A 14,025-nucleotide genomic window follows, 5' to 3' on the forward strand; every position below is an offset into this window, starting at 1 on the left:
GTTTGTCATTCCTTTTATCCTTTTTTATAATACAAACAAACTTCATTAAACATTTCATGAAATAGACAGTCTCCACTTGGGGAACTACCCATTCCCTTCATCTTAAAACAAGCTCTTCCCTTGCTTCCTTTGACACATTCTCCAGATTTTATTTGTTTCCATAGCTGCTCCTGTTAGATGGCTATTTTCACTTTAAATTTGATTGTTTATTTTCTGTAAGTTTTCTAATTATCTTCTAAATATTTTCTACTAAGTGAAACCTGATAGAAAAATTAAGCCTAACCTTGTCAGGTAAAAGGTTCTTTCTAGGAATGCAAACATTAGAGGCTATCATGATGGCTAGGAAAAAGGTCCAACCTCTTCAGAAGTATCCCCTGGAGTAGATAGCCTTTTACTGTTTTTCCTTATTCCTGGAATCTTATGTGTATTCCCATCCTCTCGATAAGTTACACATCCTCTATCTTGGAAATAATTTTCCGGAAAACCTTTCCTCTCCAGCTTTCCTTCTGCCTACTCCCACCCTACCTACCCATAGTTTACATATCCTTCCTAAAGATCCTATACCATCTCCTATCATACTTGGAATTAACATCTTTTAAAAAATATTTTATTATGAAATACAGCAATTAGAGAAGAAACTTTACACATCTATTTTATTTATTTATTATTATTTTCTGTTTTTATTGATTTCAGAGAGAGGAAGGGAGAGGGAGAGATGGAAACATCCATGAGATAACAACATCTATTGGCTGCCTTCTGCACTCCCCCTGCTGGGGGTTGAGCCCGCAACTTGGGCATGTGCCATGGCCAGGAATAGAGCTGATGATCTTCTGGTGCATAGGATGATGCTCAACCAAGTCATATCAACTGGGCTGGAATTAACATCTTAATTTCAAGACACCATCAATTATAAGAGCCATAGTAATTTTTTCAAGGAGGGAACATATTTACATCCTAAAGGTCCTGTCATTTCATTGTTGAACTATATAGTGTGATCTTTTTGAAGATATTTAAATCCAAGTTGGGGTTACAAATCTTTCAAAAGAAATGTAAACATATTCTTTTTATCTAGGATTAATTTTGCATAACAACATGACATTTACTTTTTTGCTTGATAGCTGGCAAGTCTCTTACAGGTGTTACAAGTATTTTTTTTTGGTACATGCTGCAAGCGGGAACGAAACCTGGGACTCTCTGGTCCTCAGGCTGAGGCTGCAACCGCTGAGCCAAACTGGCCAGGGCTGGTCTTACAAGTATTTCACAATATTAAAAGTTTGTTATAATTAACAATATTCTGAAATGTTAAGGTGAAAAAGTCTTAACTTCTTGGAAAAGTGATACTTCTTTTGCATTAAATTTTTGTCATCTTGGACTTTCCTTTTGATACCTCACATTTATAATCCATGTTTATGGCATTGTATTGTGAGTTATTTAATGGAAGAAAAGATCTTTTCACAAATTGTTTTTAGTATATATAACAGTTGCTCAGTAAATGGATTTTAAACAAATAAATAAATGCTTTTGAACTAGGTAAATTAAGGGTGTAATCTGAAAGAAAAAGAATGAAGATAAGAAAGTAATTATAGTTCAAACAACCAAGAAAAATAAATAAATACTGAATGAAAAAGGATAACTATGTACAAGTCTGGTTTAAAAAAATATGGAAGACATGAAGGAATAACCAAGGGGATTAAATTGGCTTTGTCAGGAGATTAGTTCTCACGTGGCTTCTTTTTCTTCCCTCTTTTCATTTCAGTTGACTTTTAATGGTCCTTAGTTGTGCCTTAGTATCTTCAAGACTTTTTATATCTGCAGGATAGCATACCTTGTAGAAAACTAAGTTTTAGCTTGTTAGATTTGTTCTATCAGATTTTTACAAAAAACTATCTACATTTATGTAACTTTTAATATTTGATACCTGGGAACGGCTTTATCAAGTTCTGTTTTAAAGGCATTACATTGAACAAAATAAATATTATAACTGGTTATGAAATTTTGAGTCTTGAGACAAATTACAAGTCATCATGATTGAATTTTATTTATATGTAAACATATAACAGAGGTGTCACAAAAATATAAAAAATCAATTAAATTATTTAATTTAGCATTATTGCCTTTTGTTATTTTTATTATTCTGCCTGAAACCTTATGGTTGCTACAATAACTTTTACATTTTTAAAATTGTTTTAGGAATATTTTGAAAAGAAAAGGTTCAAATCAAAAATGAAATTACTGGGAGTTTTATCCCCTGTCAAAAATTCCACTGTCAGTTTAGACCTTCTTAACCTATATGTGGTAAATCAGATCTCTTGCCAGAAGAGAACACTTGGTGAGTAATTCTGAATAGCATTTTGTTTTGACTCTGATGTGATCATAGCATTTAGTTGTCTAATAAGTTTTTAATTATAAAGCTCAATGGATGTGGAAAATAAATTAATTTTAAAACTTGATTGTCCTCTTAAATTAGAAGCCTTGCTAATTTTTCTTAAAATCTTTTGTTGTTTCATCCATTTATTTTTAGGTTATATGTTATGTAAAATTAATTTTATAAGGTATGATTTTTTTCAGTTGTTTCAGTTATTATTCTGTCTAAGCAGATGGTTATCAAAGTTTAGCTAAAGGGCAGGGAGAATCTTTACTATCTTATGCTACTCAGAGAATGTGTTTAAAAGGAGTAGCTGAAAATATTTTTGCCTCAGTGATTAGTTTTCTATCTCACAACTTGAATAATTTCTTATGTATTCGTGAGATGTTAACTATAGTAGTCTATTTCTTCAGAATAAAGTTCATTTTGACCTGCACTTTGATTTTTCAAGTAAAAAAAAGTTTAATCAGAGTATTTTTTCTTTCTCAAGGGAACTTGTGTCTGATACTTAATTTTTAAGATAAGTTCTAAAATGAGAGCTTAAGAAATAAGACAGTTCATCAAGGAGGGATAGAAATTGATCATAGTATTGTTAGTGTCTTATCTTTTCTGTTTTCTGCCATTTTTGTTTCTGCTTTCATAGATGACAGTTTATACAAGTACATTTAGTTATACTTTAGTAAATACATTACCCATAGACTTTAGGAATAAAATATTTTGTAAATCGGTTTGATGTATTTACTTTTCCCCCCCTCATCTGTATAATACAGTGTTATCAACTATAGTTGCCACATATATATTAGATTCTCAGACCTTATTCAGCTTATAGGTGAAAGTTTGTACTCTTACTAACTCTCCCTGTTTCTACTACTCCTCAGTCCCCAGTCCCTGGCAATCACTTTTTTGTTCTTTGTATTTGACTTTTACTTTTTTTTTAATATTTTATATTTCACAGATAAGTGATACCATATATATTTGCCTTTGTCTGGCTTACTTCATTTAGCACAATGCCTTTAAGGTTTATTCATGTTGTCACAAATGGAAGGATTTCCTTCTTTTTCATGGTTGAAGAATATTCCATTGTCAATGGACACTGAGGTTGTTTCCATATATTGGCTATGGTGAATAATGTTGCACTAAATCTGGGAATGCAGATATCATTTTGACATCCTGTTGTCATTTCCTTTGGACAGATACCCACAAGTGGGATTGCTGAATCATATGGTGGTTCTACTTTTAATTTTTTGAGAAACCTCCATATTGCCCTTCATAGTGGCTGTGTACCAGTTTACATTCCCACCAAAAATACACAAGAGTTCCTTTTTCTTCATATCCTTGCCAACACTTGTTATCTCTTGTCTTTTTGATGATAGTCATTCTAACAGATATGAGGTTATATCTTGTGGTTTTGATTTACATTTCCTCCAAGGATTAGTGACAGTGAGCTTCTTTTCATGTTACTGTTGGCCATTTGTATGTCTTTTTTGGAAAAATGTCTTTTCAGTTCCTCTGCCCATTTTAAAAACTAGATTGCTTATTTTTGTTGTTGTTGGTGAGTTATATGAGTTCTTTATATATTAATATTTTGGATGTTATAGGAAGATAGAAAGTCTCTTCTAGAACTATATTATCTATGCATTTGTGAAAAGCATTTCCCAGAACAGGAGAGTAGTTAAAAGTACTGAACAAACAAAATAGTGGTATCTTTCATAAGGAGAGACCAGGTGTCTGCTTCTATACAGTTTAAAAATCTGGTGAGGAGATAGAGTTAATCAAGTACAGTAAACTATGGTAAGTGCTATACTAGAGAACATATGTAGTACTATGGCAGTATATAACATAGCATCTCATATAGTCTGGGGGTCAGGGAAGGCTTGGAAGAAAAAAAAACAGTAGAACTGAATTAGAACTCCTTTTATGAGGAATATGTAAGCTGAAGAAAAAGATTTGAATTATCTATGATAGTAGTGTAATGAAATTTTTAATATAGATATATATAATATATATTTTTAATATATATAGAATATAGATGGTTTTAGTAAATTTCTAAATGTGTATTTATTTAATGAACATGATTTATCAAACAATGCTTTTAAAAGATTTTATCACCCATTCTTATTTTTAAATTATAATTTTTTTGTTACAGAAACTGTGAGAAAACCAATCCATGTGGACATGAATAGAGGCATAAAAATGCCTCTAAGAAAGCATGACTTAGAACTTCCAATGTCGCCTCCCTCAGTACCATCTAACCTCTGCATTGATGATTTAGAAAGCAAGTATGTTTTAGCCAGGTTATATATTATTAGGTATTTAAATGGATCATTGTTGACACTGTTTTATTCATTGGAAAGTGGATAAAGGGCCTATTCTTCTACCTCCAGATGTGTTTTGCTGTATTATTAAACTATTAAGACCTTTGTCAATGACCTAATGTTCATACTAGGTGTTTTGTATGCATAGTTTGACTTTCCATATTATAAAAATATCTCTCTAATAATAGTGTAATTTTTATGAAATTCATTAATGGTATGTTCCTGGAAGGATTTAGTTAGAGTTTTGTATGTTTTTGTGTATTTGTATAGAATAGTATGAATTTTAAAACATATATAAAAAGACAGCCAATTTTATTGCTATCTCTATTTATTTTCATTAGTATACACTATCAGAGACTAGGCAGCAAGGAAGAACTGGGCCCAGTTCAGGTGAGAATTAAAAAAATTATTTTTTATAAGTTATTTTAATAATTGTGGCATGCTACCAAATAACATAATTTTTTGAACATCAGGAAAAGTTAGTTACCCTTTTAAAAAAATGTTTACAGCATGGCTGGTGTGGCTTAGTGGTTGAGCATTGACCCATACACCAAGAGGTCGCTGGTTCAATCCCCATTCAGGGCACATGCCCACATTGTGGGTCCAATCCCCAGGGGGGAGAATGCAGGAGGCAGCCAGTCGATGTTCTCTCTTATTGATGTTTCTGTCTCTCTCTCCCTCTCTCTCTAAAATCAATAAAGAAAAAATTTTTAAAAAAATGTTTATAGTCTTTAAAAGTATTATTTTAGAAGTTTTTAATGTAAGGAACCAATACCATAAAAATATTAGATGATTGTTTATGAGAAACCCTTTGGAGTTCTGGTAATGTAGATAAGACATATATGTACATAACATTTGATTCTGTTTGTTACTGATGGATTGCAAAGGATAATTCATTGGGGGATTCCTACTTTGGGATCATGTGATAATTGGCAATTTATTTCATCAGGTATAGTGACCAGATTGCTTTATTTTATATCAAATTTTGATGTGCAAAATTTATATTGATCATGAGATTATTTTTCTTTGGAAGTATTGCAAATGATTTTTCCAGAAAATATTTCAATCATAGAAAATGCATAAATTGTGATTAAAGCCTGAAATTTAAGGTCCAGTACCATATTATTCTTTTATTTTTTTGAATTGCCAAAGTTAAACTATATCAAAAAGAAAATAGCAATAATACTAAAATATCTTGGAAATCTTTTCACCTGAATTTGTGGGTTAGAAACACAGATATCCTATCATTAGGAGATGACAAGCAGGAATGGAATTTTAGGGTGGGGGGGACCAAAGGTGAGAAAGGCAGATAGAAATGACTAGTTGGTAATGGTCATGGTCGCTTGGTAGGAACTCTTAAGTACAGGCTTAGATAAGAACTTCTCTTGTTTTAATCAAGTCCTGTCAGTTACTGATGACTTGCCTTTCCTTGGGACTTTTCTGCAACCCATACATGACCTATTTACCTCTATTTTTACTTTTCTCTAGTTTATATGTTTTGGAAATTCACATGATTGTATCTTCTTTGCAATAGTCTTTACAAGTCATGGACTCACATAGAATTTTCCAACCTCAGTTCAAAAGAATACAAAACTTCAGTTTCACTCCATCATCTGTTTCAGCAGAATTATCTTATAACAGACATATTAAAAAAACAAAATGTCATCCCCAGAATAGCATCTGGTCCTCAGAAAGTTGCATATGAAAAAAAGCTGAATGAGCAGATATCTTTGAATCATTAGTTCTTAGTATTTTATATCATTATATTTTTATGGCAGTCTTTCTTCTTTTATAAATTAAAAAATATTAATTGTGAATTACTGTAGATATAGCCAAATTAGGGGATAAAATTAAGTATAATAATTCCTCTTAGGACAAAAACCATAATTCTCTGCTCTGTACAAGATTACAAATCCAAAAACTGGAATGGTCTTTAAAAATCTTTGAAGTCATCGCCCTGGCCGGTTTGGCTCAGCGGTTAGAGCGTCGACCTGCGGTCCGGAGAGACCCGGGTTCGGTCCCTGCTAAGGGCACGTACCTTGGTTGCAGTTTGTCCCCGGCCCTGGTTGGGTCGTGTGGGTGGCAACCACTCGATGTGTCGCTTTCACGTCGATGTTTCTCTCTCTCTCTCTTCCTCCCACTCTATCTGAACAAAATATCGAAAAAAATGTCCTCGGGTGAGGATTAAAAAAAAAAAAAAATCTTTGAAGTCATCATCCTGTTATAAAATTGTTGATAGTGAAATTGAAAATAGTTCAGTGCCTTTTATAGTAGTTGATGATTTTAATCACAGTAAATGACTAGTTGGTGATGGTTATGGTAGCTTGGTAGGCATGATATGGAAAGGGTCCTTTGAATAGAGATACATAATTTCAGTATGCCATAGTAGTCTGTTAAAGTATGAGTTGTGATGGATTGATTCTTTTTATCATTTGACAAATGAGAACTGGTTAAATACATGTTAATTAAAACTATACAAATAGGAATTTTTGCTAATAGTGGAAGACTGGCAGCATGTCTTGATATTTCCATGGGGGGAGGGATATATTCATCAACAGAGATCAGGGGGAACAAAAAGAATCAGCTACAAAAGAAATTATCTCCTGGAGAAAAATTTGGAGGACCATTTTTGGGTTCAGAATAATCTTACCCTATATATATATCTCTGAAGGGCAAGAAGACCAGCAAGTACGGCCAAGATTTTTTATTTTTTTTGACGACATCAAACTACTGTGTTCCATAATATAGAGTAAGAGTGGCTAACTAAGGCTCATAGAAAAAAATACCCCGGTTTTTAAGATGAAGGCAGAGTAGGTGAATCATTCTCGCACCTTCTTCTAGAACCAATCTGGAAATAAAACCAAATTGGGGAATATTCACCCTGAATAACCAACCAAAGACTAGATGAAGAGGAGACTTTTAAACAAGGAAGGGCAGCCCTGGTCTGTCTGGCTCAGTGGTTAGAGTGTCGGCCCACAGATCAGAGAGTCTTAGGTTCCGTTCTTGCTAAGGGCATGTAACTCAGTGGCCCCAATTGGAGTTTTGTGGGTGGCAGCCACTAGATGTATCTCTCTCATGTCAATGTTTCTCTCTCTCTCTTTCTCTCTCCCTCTCTATCTGAAGAAAAATGCAAAAATGTCCTCAGGTGAGGATAAAAAAAATAAAAAATAAAAGCAGAAACCATTTTGAGACTGCACCGGTACAACAGATTGCACTACTGGTTGGGATTGAGCTTAGCCAGCCAGCATAGGGGGAGATCCCACACATGAATTGGACACCACCAGTCAAGACCCAGTTACAACAGGAGAGCTCAAATAACCCACAGAAGGGACATTCCAAGACCATCCAGGTTAGTAGATCAAAGACTACACTACTGGGTCCCACAGGACACTTACTACATAAGAGCATCCCATAAAAATTGGGAGTCATGGCAGCTCTATCTAATACATCAAAACAAACACAAAGAGACAGTTAAAATGGGGAGACAAATGGCCTCCAGATGAAAGAAAAAGGGGAATCTCCAGAAAAAGATAAATGAACTAGAGGCAAGCAATTTAGCAGATGTAGAGTTCAGAGTAATGGTTATAAAAATGCTCAAGGAACTTAGTGAGAACTCTAAGAAACTTAATGGGAACCACAAAGAACTTAGATCAGCATGAAAAAGGCCATAGAAACCATGAATAAGAATCATTAGGAAATGAATAATACCATATCTGATATCAAAAATACACTGGAAAGAATTAAAAACAGTCTGGATGAAGTAAGGATCAAATCAGTGATTTGGAAGACAAGGTAGAAAAAAAAAAAAACCCAATCAGAGCAACAAAGAGAAAAAAGAATTGAAAAAACAAGGATAATTTAAGGGAACTTTGGGCCAATATGAAATTTAACAATATCTGCATCATAGGGGTACCAGAAAGAAGAGGTGAGCAAGGGATAAAAAACCTGTTTGAGGAAATAATGACAGAAAACTTCCCTAATCTGGTGAAGAAAAAAGTCACATAAGTTGAGTAAGCACAAAGAATCCCAATCAATGTGAACCCAAAGACACCCATACCATGATACATCATAATTAAAATGGCAAAAGTTAAAGAAAAAGAGTTTTAAAGGCAGCTAGAAAGAAACAGTTACCTACAAAGGAGTTCCCATAAGTCTGTCGGCTGATTTTTCAACAGAAACACTGTAGGCAAGAAGGGATGACATGAAATATTAAAAATAATGAAAGAAATGCAAGGACCTGAAACCAAGACTATCCAGCAAGGTGCTCATTTAAAATCAGGCAAAATAAAGAGCTTCCCAGACAAAAAAAAAAAAGGCTAAAGGAGTTCCTTACTACCAAACCAGCATTGCAAGAAATGTTAGAAAGGACTGCTTTAAGAAGAAATACAAAGAGAGAGGAACATAGTTATAAAGCAAAAAAGGCAATAAATAAGTGCCTATTAATAAAAAATTTAAATTAAAAACTATAAAAGTATATTTATGTAGAGATGTGTAGTGCAAACAAGGTTGTTCAGTCATCGTATTGTCTAAAGGAAAAATTATAAAATTATCAAACATTTAAAATACTGAAATATATTTGCCATAAAAATAACAAGAAATGTGCTTTCACTAAATTTAATATAGAGTTAATAAAATTATTAAAGGTTACTATACTAATGTATAATAGTAGTAAGGAAAGTGGTTATGTAGACACTATGTCGTGTCAACAGGAATATTTAGTTTTAAGTACCTTCCATTTTTAACATGCAGTAGGTTTTTTTGACCATAGTTTTATATTTATTTTTATAAATTTATAATTAAACAAATTATAGTTATATATTATGGTATATTATGATATATTATGGTTCTATGTAATGCTGTGATTCAATTTTATGAGAGTGTGTATTAAAGTATGTTTTCTGTTTTTCAGAGAAGAGAAAATGAATTATTATAATCCAGTGATAGGTACTAGCTTTATTAATTTGAAGACTCAATAATTTTTGAGTGATGCAATGAAAAACATTTAATTATCCATTAAAACATTTAATGTATTTTTTAAGATTAAAACTTGCATTCTAGATCAGCTTATAAGTAATCTTTGCTAGCTCTATTAATTAGTGATAGAATGGAGAATGAAACTATAACCTCTACTTAAATAATCTACTTATAGATTGCCAGTCAGTGAGTATTTCCAGAGGGGTAAATAATGTAATACTTAATATGCCAGAAGAGACCAAAGAGGGATTAAGGTTCAATGGATAGTGAAATACTAAGGAAGTAATAGCTTACTTGAAAGGATTTCAGTAAAAGTGAGAGAAATGAAAATGAAAATTTTAAATACGAAAGAAAATGAATTGGAAAAACAAGTTAGAAGAGAAAGTGGTCTGGGGCTCACTTGTCTCGAGAGACGTGGTATTGAGACAATATATAATATTCTCTTTTGATTGTGTGTTTCTCACTTCAAGGGATGACATTGTCTCTGTACTTCTGTCACTGTTTCTTTGAGGCTGAGATATATTATGAGACATTATTTCCAGCTGTCCCTAACTTTAGATCTTTTTAAAAAAAGACCTTCAGTATTTCTCTTTTTCTCAACTCTTTTTCCTATTTCTGCCATTGATTGTTTTTGGAACTCTCATTTCTTTGTTTTGTGCCTTATAAATAAAATATACTACAGATATAAATTATTTTTGCTGCATAGATTAGTGTTGGGCCAGTATAATATCTTAGATATATATGATACCTTCCATATTAACAAATGTATTATCTCATCTGCTTTTCATAATAGTCTTCACATACTTTCCCCTGTTGTATTCAGTTGATCATTGAGATTATTGATAATATTAATAATATTAATCAGAAAGAATAAAGTAGCATTCTAAAATTACTCAGTAAATGGGAGAACTGAGAGATGTACAGCTGTTTCCTTGGGAGAAACTATTTTCTGTTAGAGAAATTGAACTTTTATTTTCTCAAGATCCTAGTGTCCTGGGTATTTTTTTTTTTTTTTTTTTACTTTTTGCCCCCCTTTAATCTCTGAGAAAATGGTTAGCTCACCATAGTACCTACTCTGTTAGTTTAAGAATTATTCAATACTGATGTTGCTTTCATTGTTAAAACAGTATTTGTTTTATTTTCAATAAGGACATAATTACTTTATTTTAGACTAAAAATATATTTTTTGCAATATAGATTTCCACTTAAATGGCATATTATGGTAAATAATTTTAATTATGTATATGAACATTTATCATTTTGTCAGGTTCTTCCTTTCTTTTCTTTCAGCTCCGTAATGTTAATTATTCTAATTCCTTGATTTCCAAATTAAATGAAAGTCAAGATGCTCTCAGTCCATCATGTAAAACAGCACAATTTGGAACATTATTTGAAACATTAAACAGGTGAGCAAAGATAGGAAGAAAATAAAGAACCTGTAGTATTCTTTGAGTTATTAATTTGATTTTAATGGACACAAATATTTTTGGTTAAAAATCCAAACAGACCTAAGTAATACTAATAGAGAAAACCCACTAGAAGTAGTAAAATATAGCATTTAATTAGAATTGGTTCAAGTAATTATTTTCTAATAAGCACACTTACCTTTTATTTATTTATTTAAAAATATTTTGGACCGAAGTATTTTGCACCTGTTTTATAATCTCCATGAATTACTAGTTTCTTTTTCTGTATCATAAACATATCAATTTCTTTTTCATTTATGCCAGTTAACCAGTGTTCTACTTTTATTTCCTTTTGTCTGTATATAAACACTGGTTTATTGTTTTAAATCCATTAAACTTATAAAATCAGTTTGAGTCACTCTTCATAATTGTGGTGAAAAACATTGACTCTAGTCCTATTCTAGTCTTCCTCATTTTAGTAAGTAGCACCACTATTCACTCAGTGGCTTAAACCAAAAGTTGTCCTTGATTCCTTTCTCTCTCCAACACTCAGTGTCCATTTCACCAACATAGTATTGCCAATTCTGTTCTAACAAACTTTAAAATGATCTACTCATGTTTATATCTCTACGGTTCCATCACAGTTTGAGCTACCACTGCCTTTTGCCTGGAGAATTGTAACAGTCACAAAACAGTTCTTTTTATTTCCTCTTTGTCATTGGATCCATTTGTTTTATAGCTTTATTAATGTACATTCAACATACTACAAATTGAACTTATTTAAAATGTGTGTTTTAAGTTTTCACATGTCAAATGTAATGAATGTAGTATTCACCATCCTTAGTAGTTACTTTGGGCATCTTTGTAATCCCTTTTTCTGGCCACTTCACATCCCTTATACTTATCTCAAGGCAACTACTGGTTGGCTTTCTGTATGGAGTTCTTTGTGGGAAGGTTTTGTTTGTTTTTTCCTTTAACTACCATATTTTACTAGATACAGGCCAATAATAATATTTATTTTTTCTTGAGTGAGCTTTGGTAGTTTGTGTCATACAATAAATGTATCCTGTTTTTTTTATTAATTAATTTTCTGAATGTATCCTATTTTTTGTGTTGTAGAATTTATCGATTTAAAGTTATTTCTAAAATGTTCTTTTTATGCATTTAAAATCTTTAACATCTGTAGTGATATTTTTTTTCTCATTTCTAATATAGTAAGTTGTCTTTTTTTCCTGGTCATTCTGATTTTAGAGACTTACCAGCTTTATTTACCTTTTTAGTGAATCATCTCTCTGTTTCACACATTTCTTTTTCTTTTTTTGTGTGTATGTATGTGGTCATTGAGTTTTTTCTTTTTTTCATCTTTCAGAGAGAGGAAGGGGGGGGGAGAGAGAGAGAGCGCGCACGCGCGAGTGAGCGAGCGTTAAATCTGAAATTTATGTTAACAGTCAGGGCCCTCCCTGAGATAGGTCTGACTTTGATTTCAATCTCTGTGCTCTTTTTCAAATTCATAGCTCACTTTCCACAACATGACCTGAACAGCCTCTCCGTAATACAAGGATGTTTCTTTGTTGGATTAGCTCCTCAACTGACATTTTTATGGCGGTGTTGCACCTGTTGATTGTTGTTAGCTAATTTCTTATTCTTCTATTGCACTGAATTCTTTCATCTTTATTTCCTTTGATCTGTTTACCTTGTATTTAACTTACTCTTTTTTTCTTGTAGTCAACATGGTCTGTCCTAGAAAATGTTCCATGTGCACTTGAGAAAAATATATTTCTGCTGTTTTTGGGTGAAATGTCCTAAAAATATCAACTAAGTCCATCTAGTCCAGCTATTTCAGATTCTTTTCATCCCATTGCACACGTAAACTAATTACTAAAATTCTACAGCACACCAAAAATATATATTTTTTGCTTATTTGACAAAAAAATAGGTATAATTTTGATTCATTCACTCTGGATGGCTGTTGTTGTATTGGCTAACTAAGGGAAAAGAGGTCAGTACCCCTGACCTAATCATCAGGTATTGCATGTTTTAAAAATTGTTGCAGCACACTGGTTGAAAATTGCTGATCTAGTCCAAAGTTTCATTTAAGATCATGGTTTCCTTGTTGATTTTCTGTCTATTCATTGATGTCAGTGGGTTGTTGTCAGTGAAGTCCCCTACTATTATTGGATTACTGTTGATCTCTTCTGTATGTCTATAAATATTTGTTTTATATATTTATGTGCTTCTAAATTGGATGTGTAGATATTTAAAATAGTTATATCCTTTTATTGGGTTGATTTTTTTTTTATCCTCACCCGAGGACATTTTTCCATATTTTGTTCAGATAAAGTGGAAAGGAGAGAGAGAGAAACATCGATGTGAAAGGGATACATTGAGTGGTTGCTACCTGCACGACCCAACCAGGACTAGGGACTAACTGCAACCGAGGTACGTGCCCTTAGCGGGAACCGAACCCGGGTCTCTCCGGACTGTAGGCCGACACTCTAACTGCTGAGCCAAATCAGCCAGGGCGGGTTGATTCTTTTTAAAAAAAATACTTTTTCTTTATTGATTTTAGAGAGAGAGGAAAGGAGAGAGAGAGAGATAGAAACATCAGTGAGAGAGAACATTGATTGGCTGCCTCCTACATGCCCCCTGCTGGGGACCCGGCCCACAACCTGGACATATATCCTGACCAGGAATCGAACCAGTGACCTCTCGGTGCATGGGTCGACGCTCAACCACTGAGCCACACCAGCCGGACCATAGCCTTTGTTTTAACGTGTATTTTATCTGGTACAAGTATTGCTACTCCAGCTATTTTTATTTTATTCCATTTGCATCGAAAATTTTTTTCTGTTTCTTTAATTTCAGTCTCTGTGTGTCTTTCAATCTGGAGTGAGTCTCTTCTGGCAGCATAGGTCTTATTTTTTAATCTATTCAGCCACCCTATGTTTTATGTTTGTAGCATTTA

At 33.0% G+C, this 14,025-nt stretch overlaps 1 protein-coding gene across 1 annotated transcript in view; it reads left to right on the forward strand.

Moving 5' to 3' along the window:
- The window catches only part of CUNH12orf40 (chromosome unknown C12orf40 homolog), a 62,875-nt gene that overhangs the window by 12,224 nt on the left and 36,626 nt on the right, over window positions 1-14,025 (forward strand). Inside the window, 6 exon segments of the mRNA XM_036251515.1 lie at window positions 2,191-2,329; window positions 4,512-4,644; window positions 5,022-5,070; window positions 6,215-6,337; window positions 6,339-6,428; window positions 10,945-11,060. Of these exon segments, the coding sequence (XP_036107408.1) occupies window positions 2,191-2,329; window positions 4,512-4,644; window positions 5,022-5,070; window positions 6,215-6,337; window positions 6,339-6,428; window positions 10,945-11,060 (650 nt within the window).

Source organism: Molossus molossus, unplaced genomic scaffold (assembly GCF_014108415.1).
Source record: "Molossus molossus isolate mMolMol1 unplaced genomic scaffold, mMolMol1.p scaffold_m16_p_10, whole genome shotgun sequence".
NCBI lineage: Eukaryota > Metazoa > Chordata > Mammalia > Chiroptera > Molossidae > Molossus > Molossus molossus.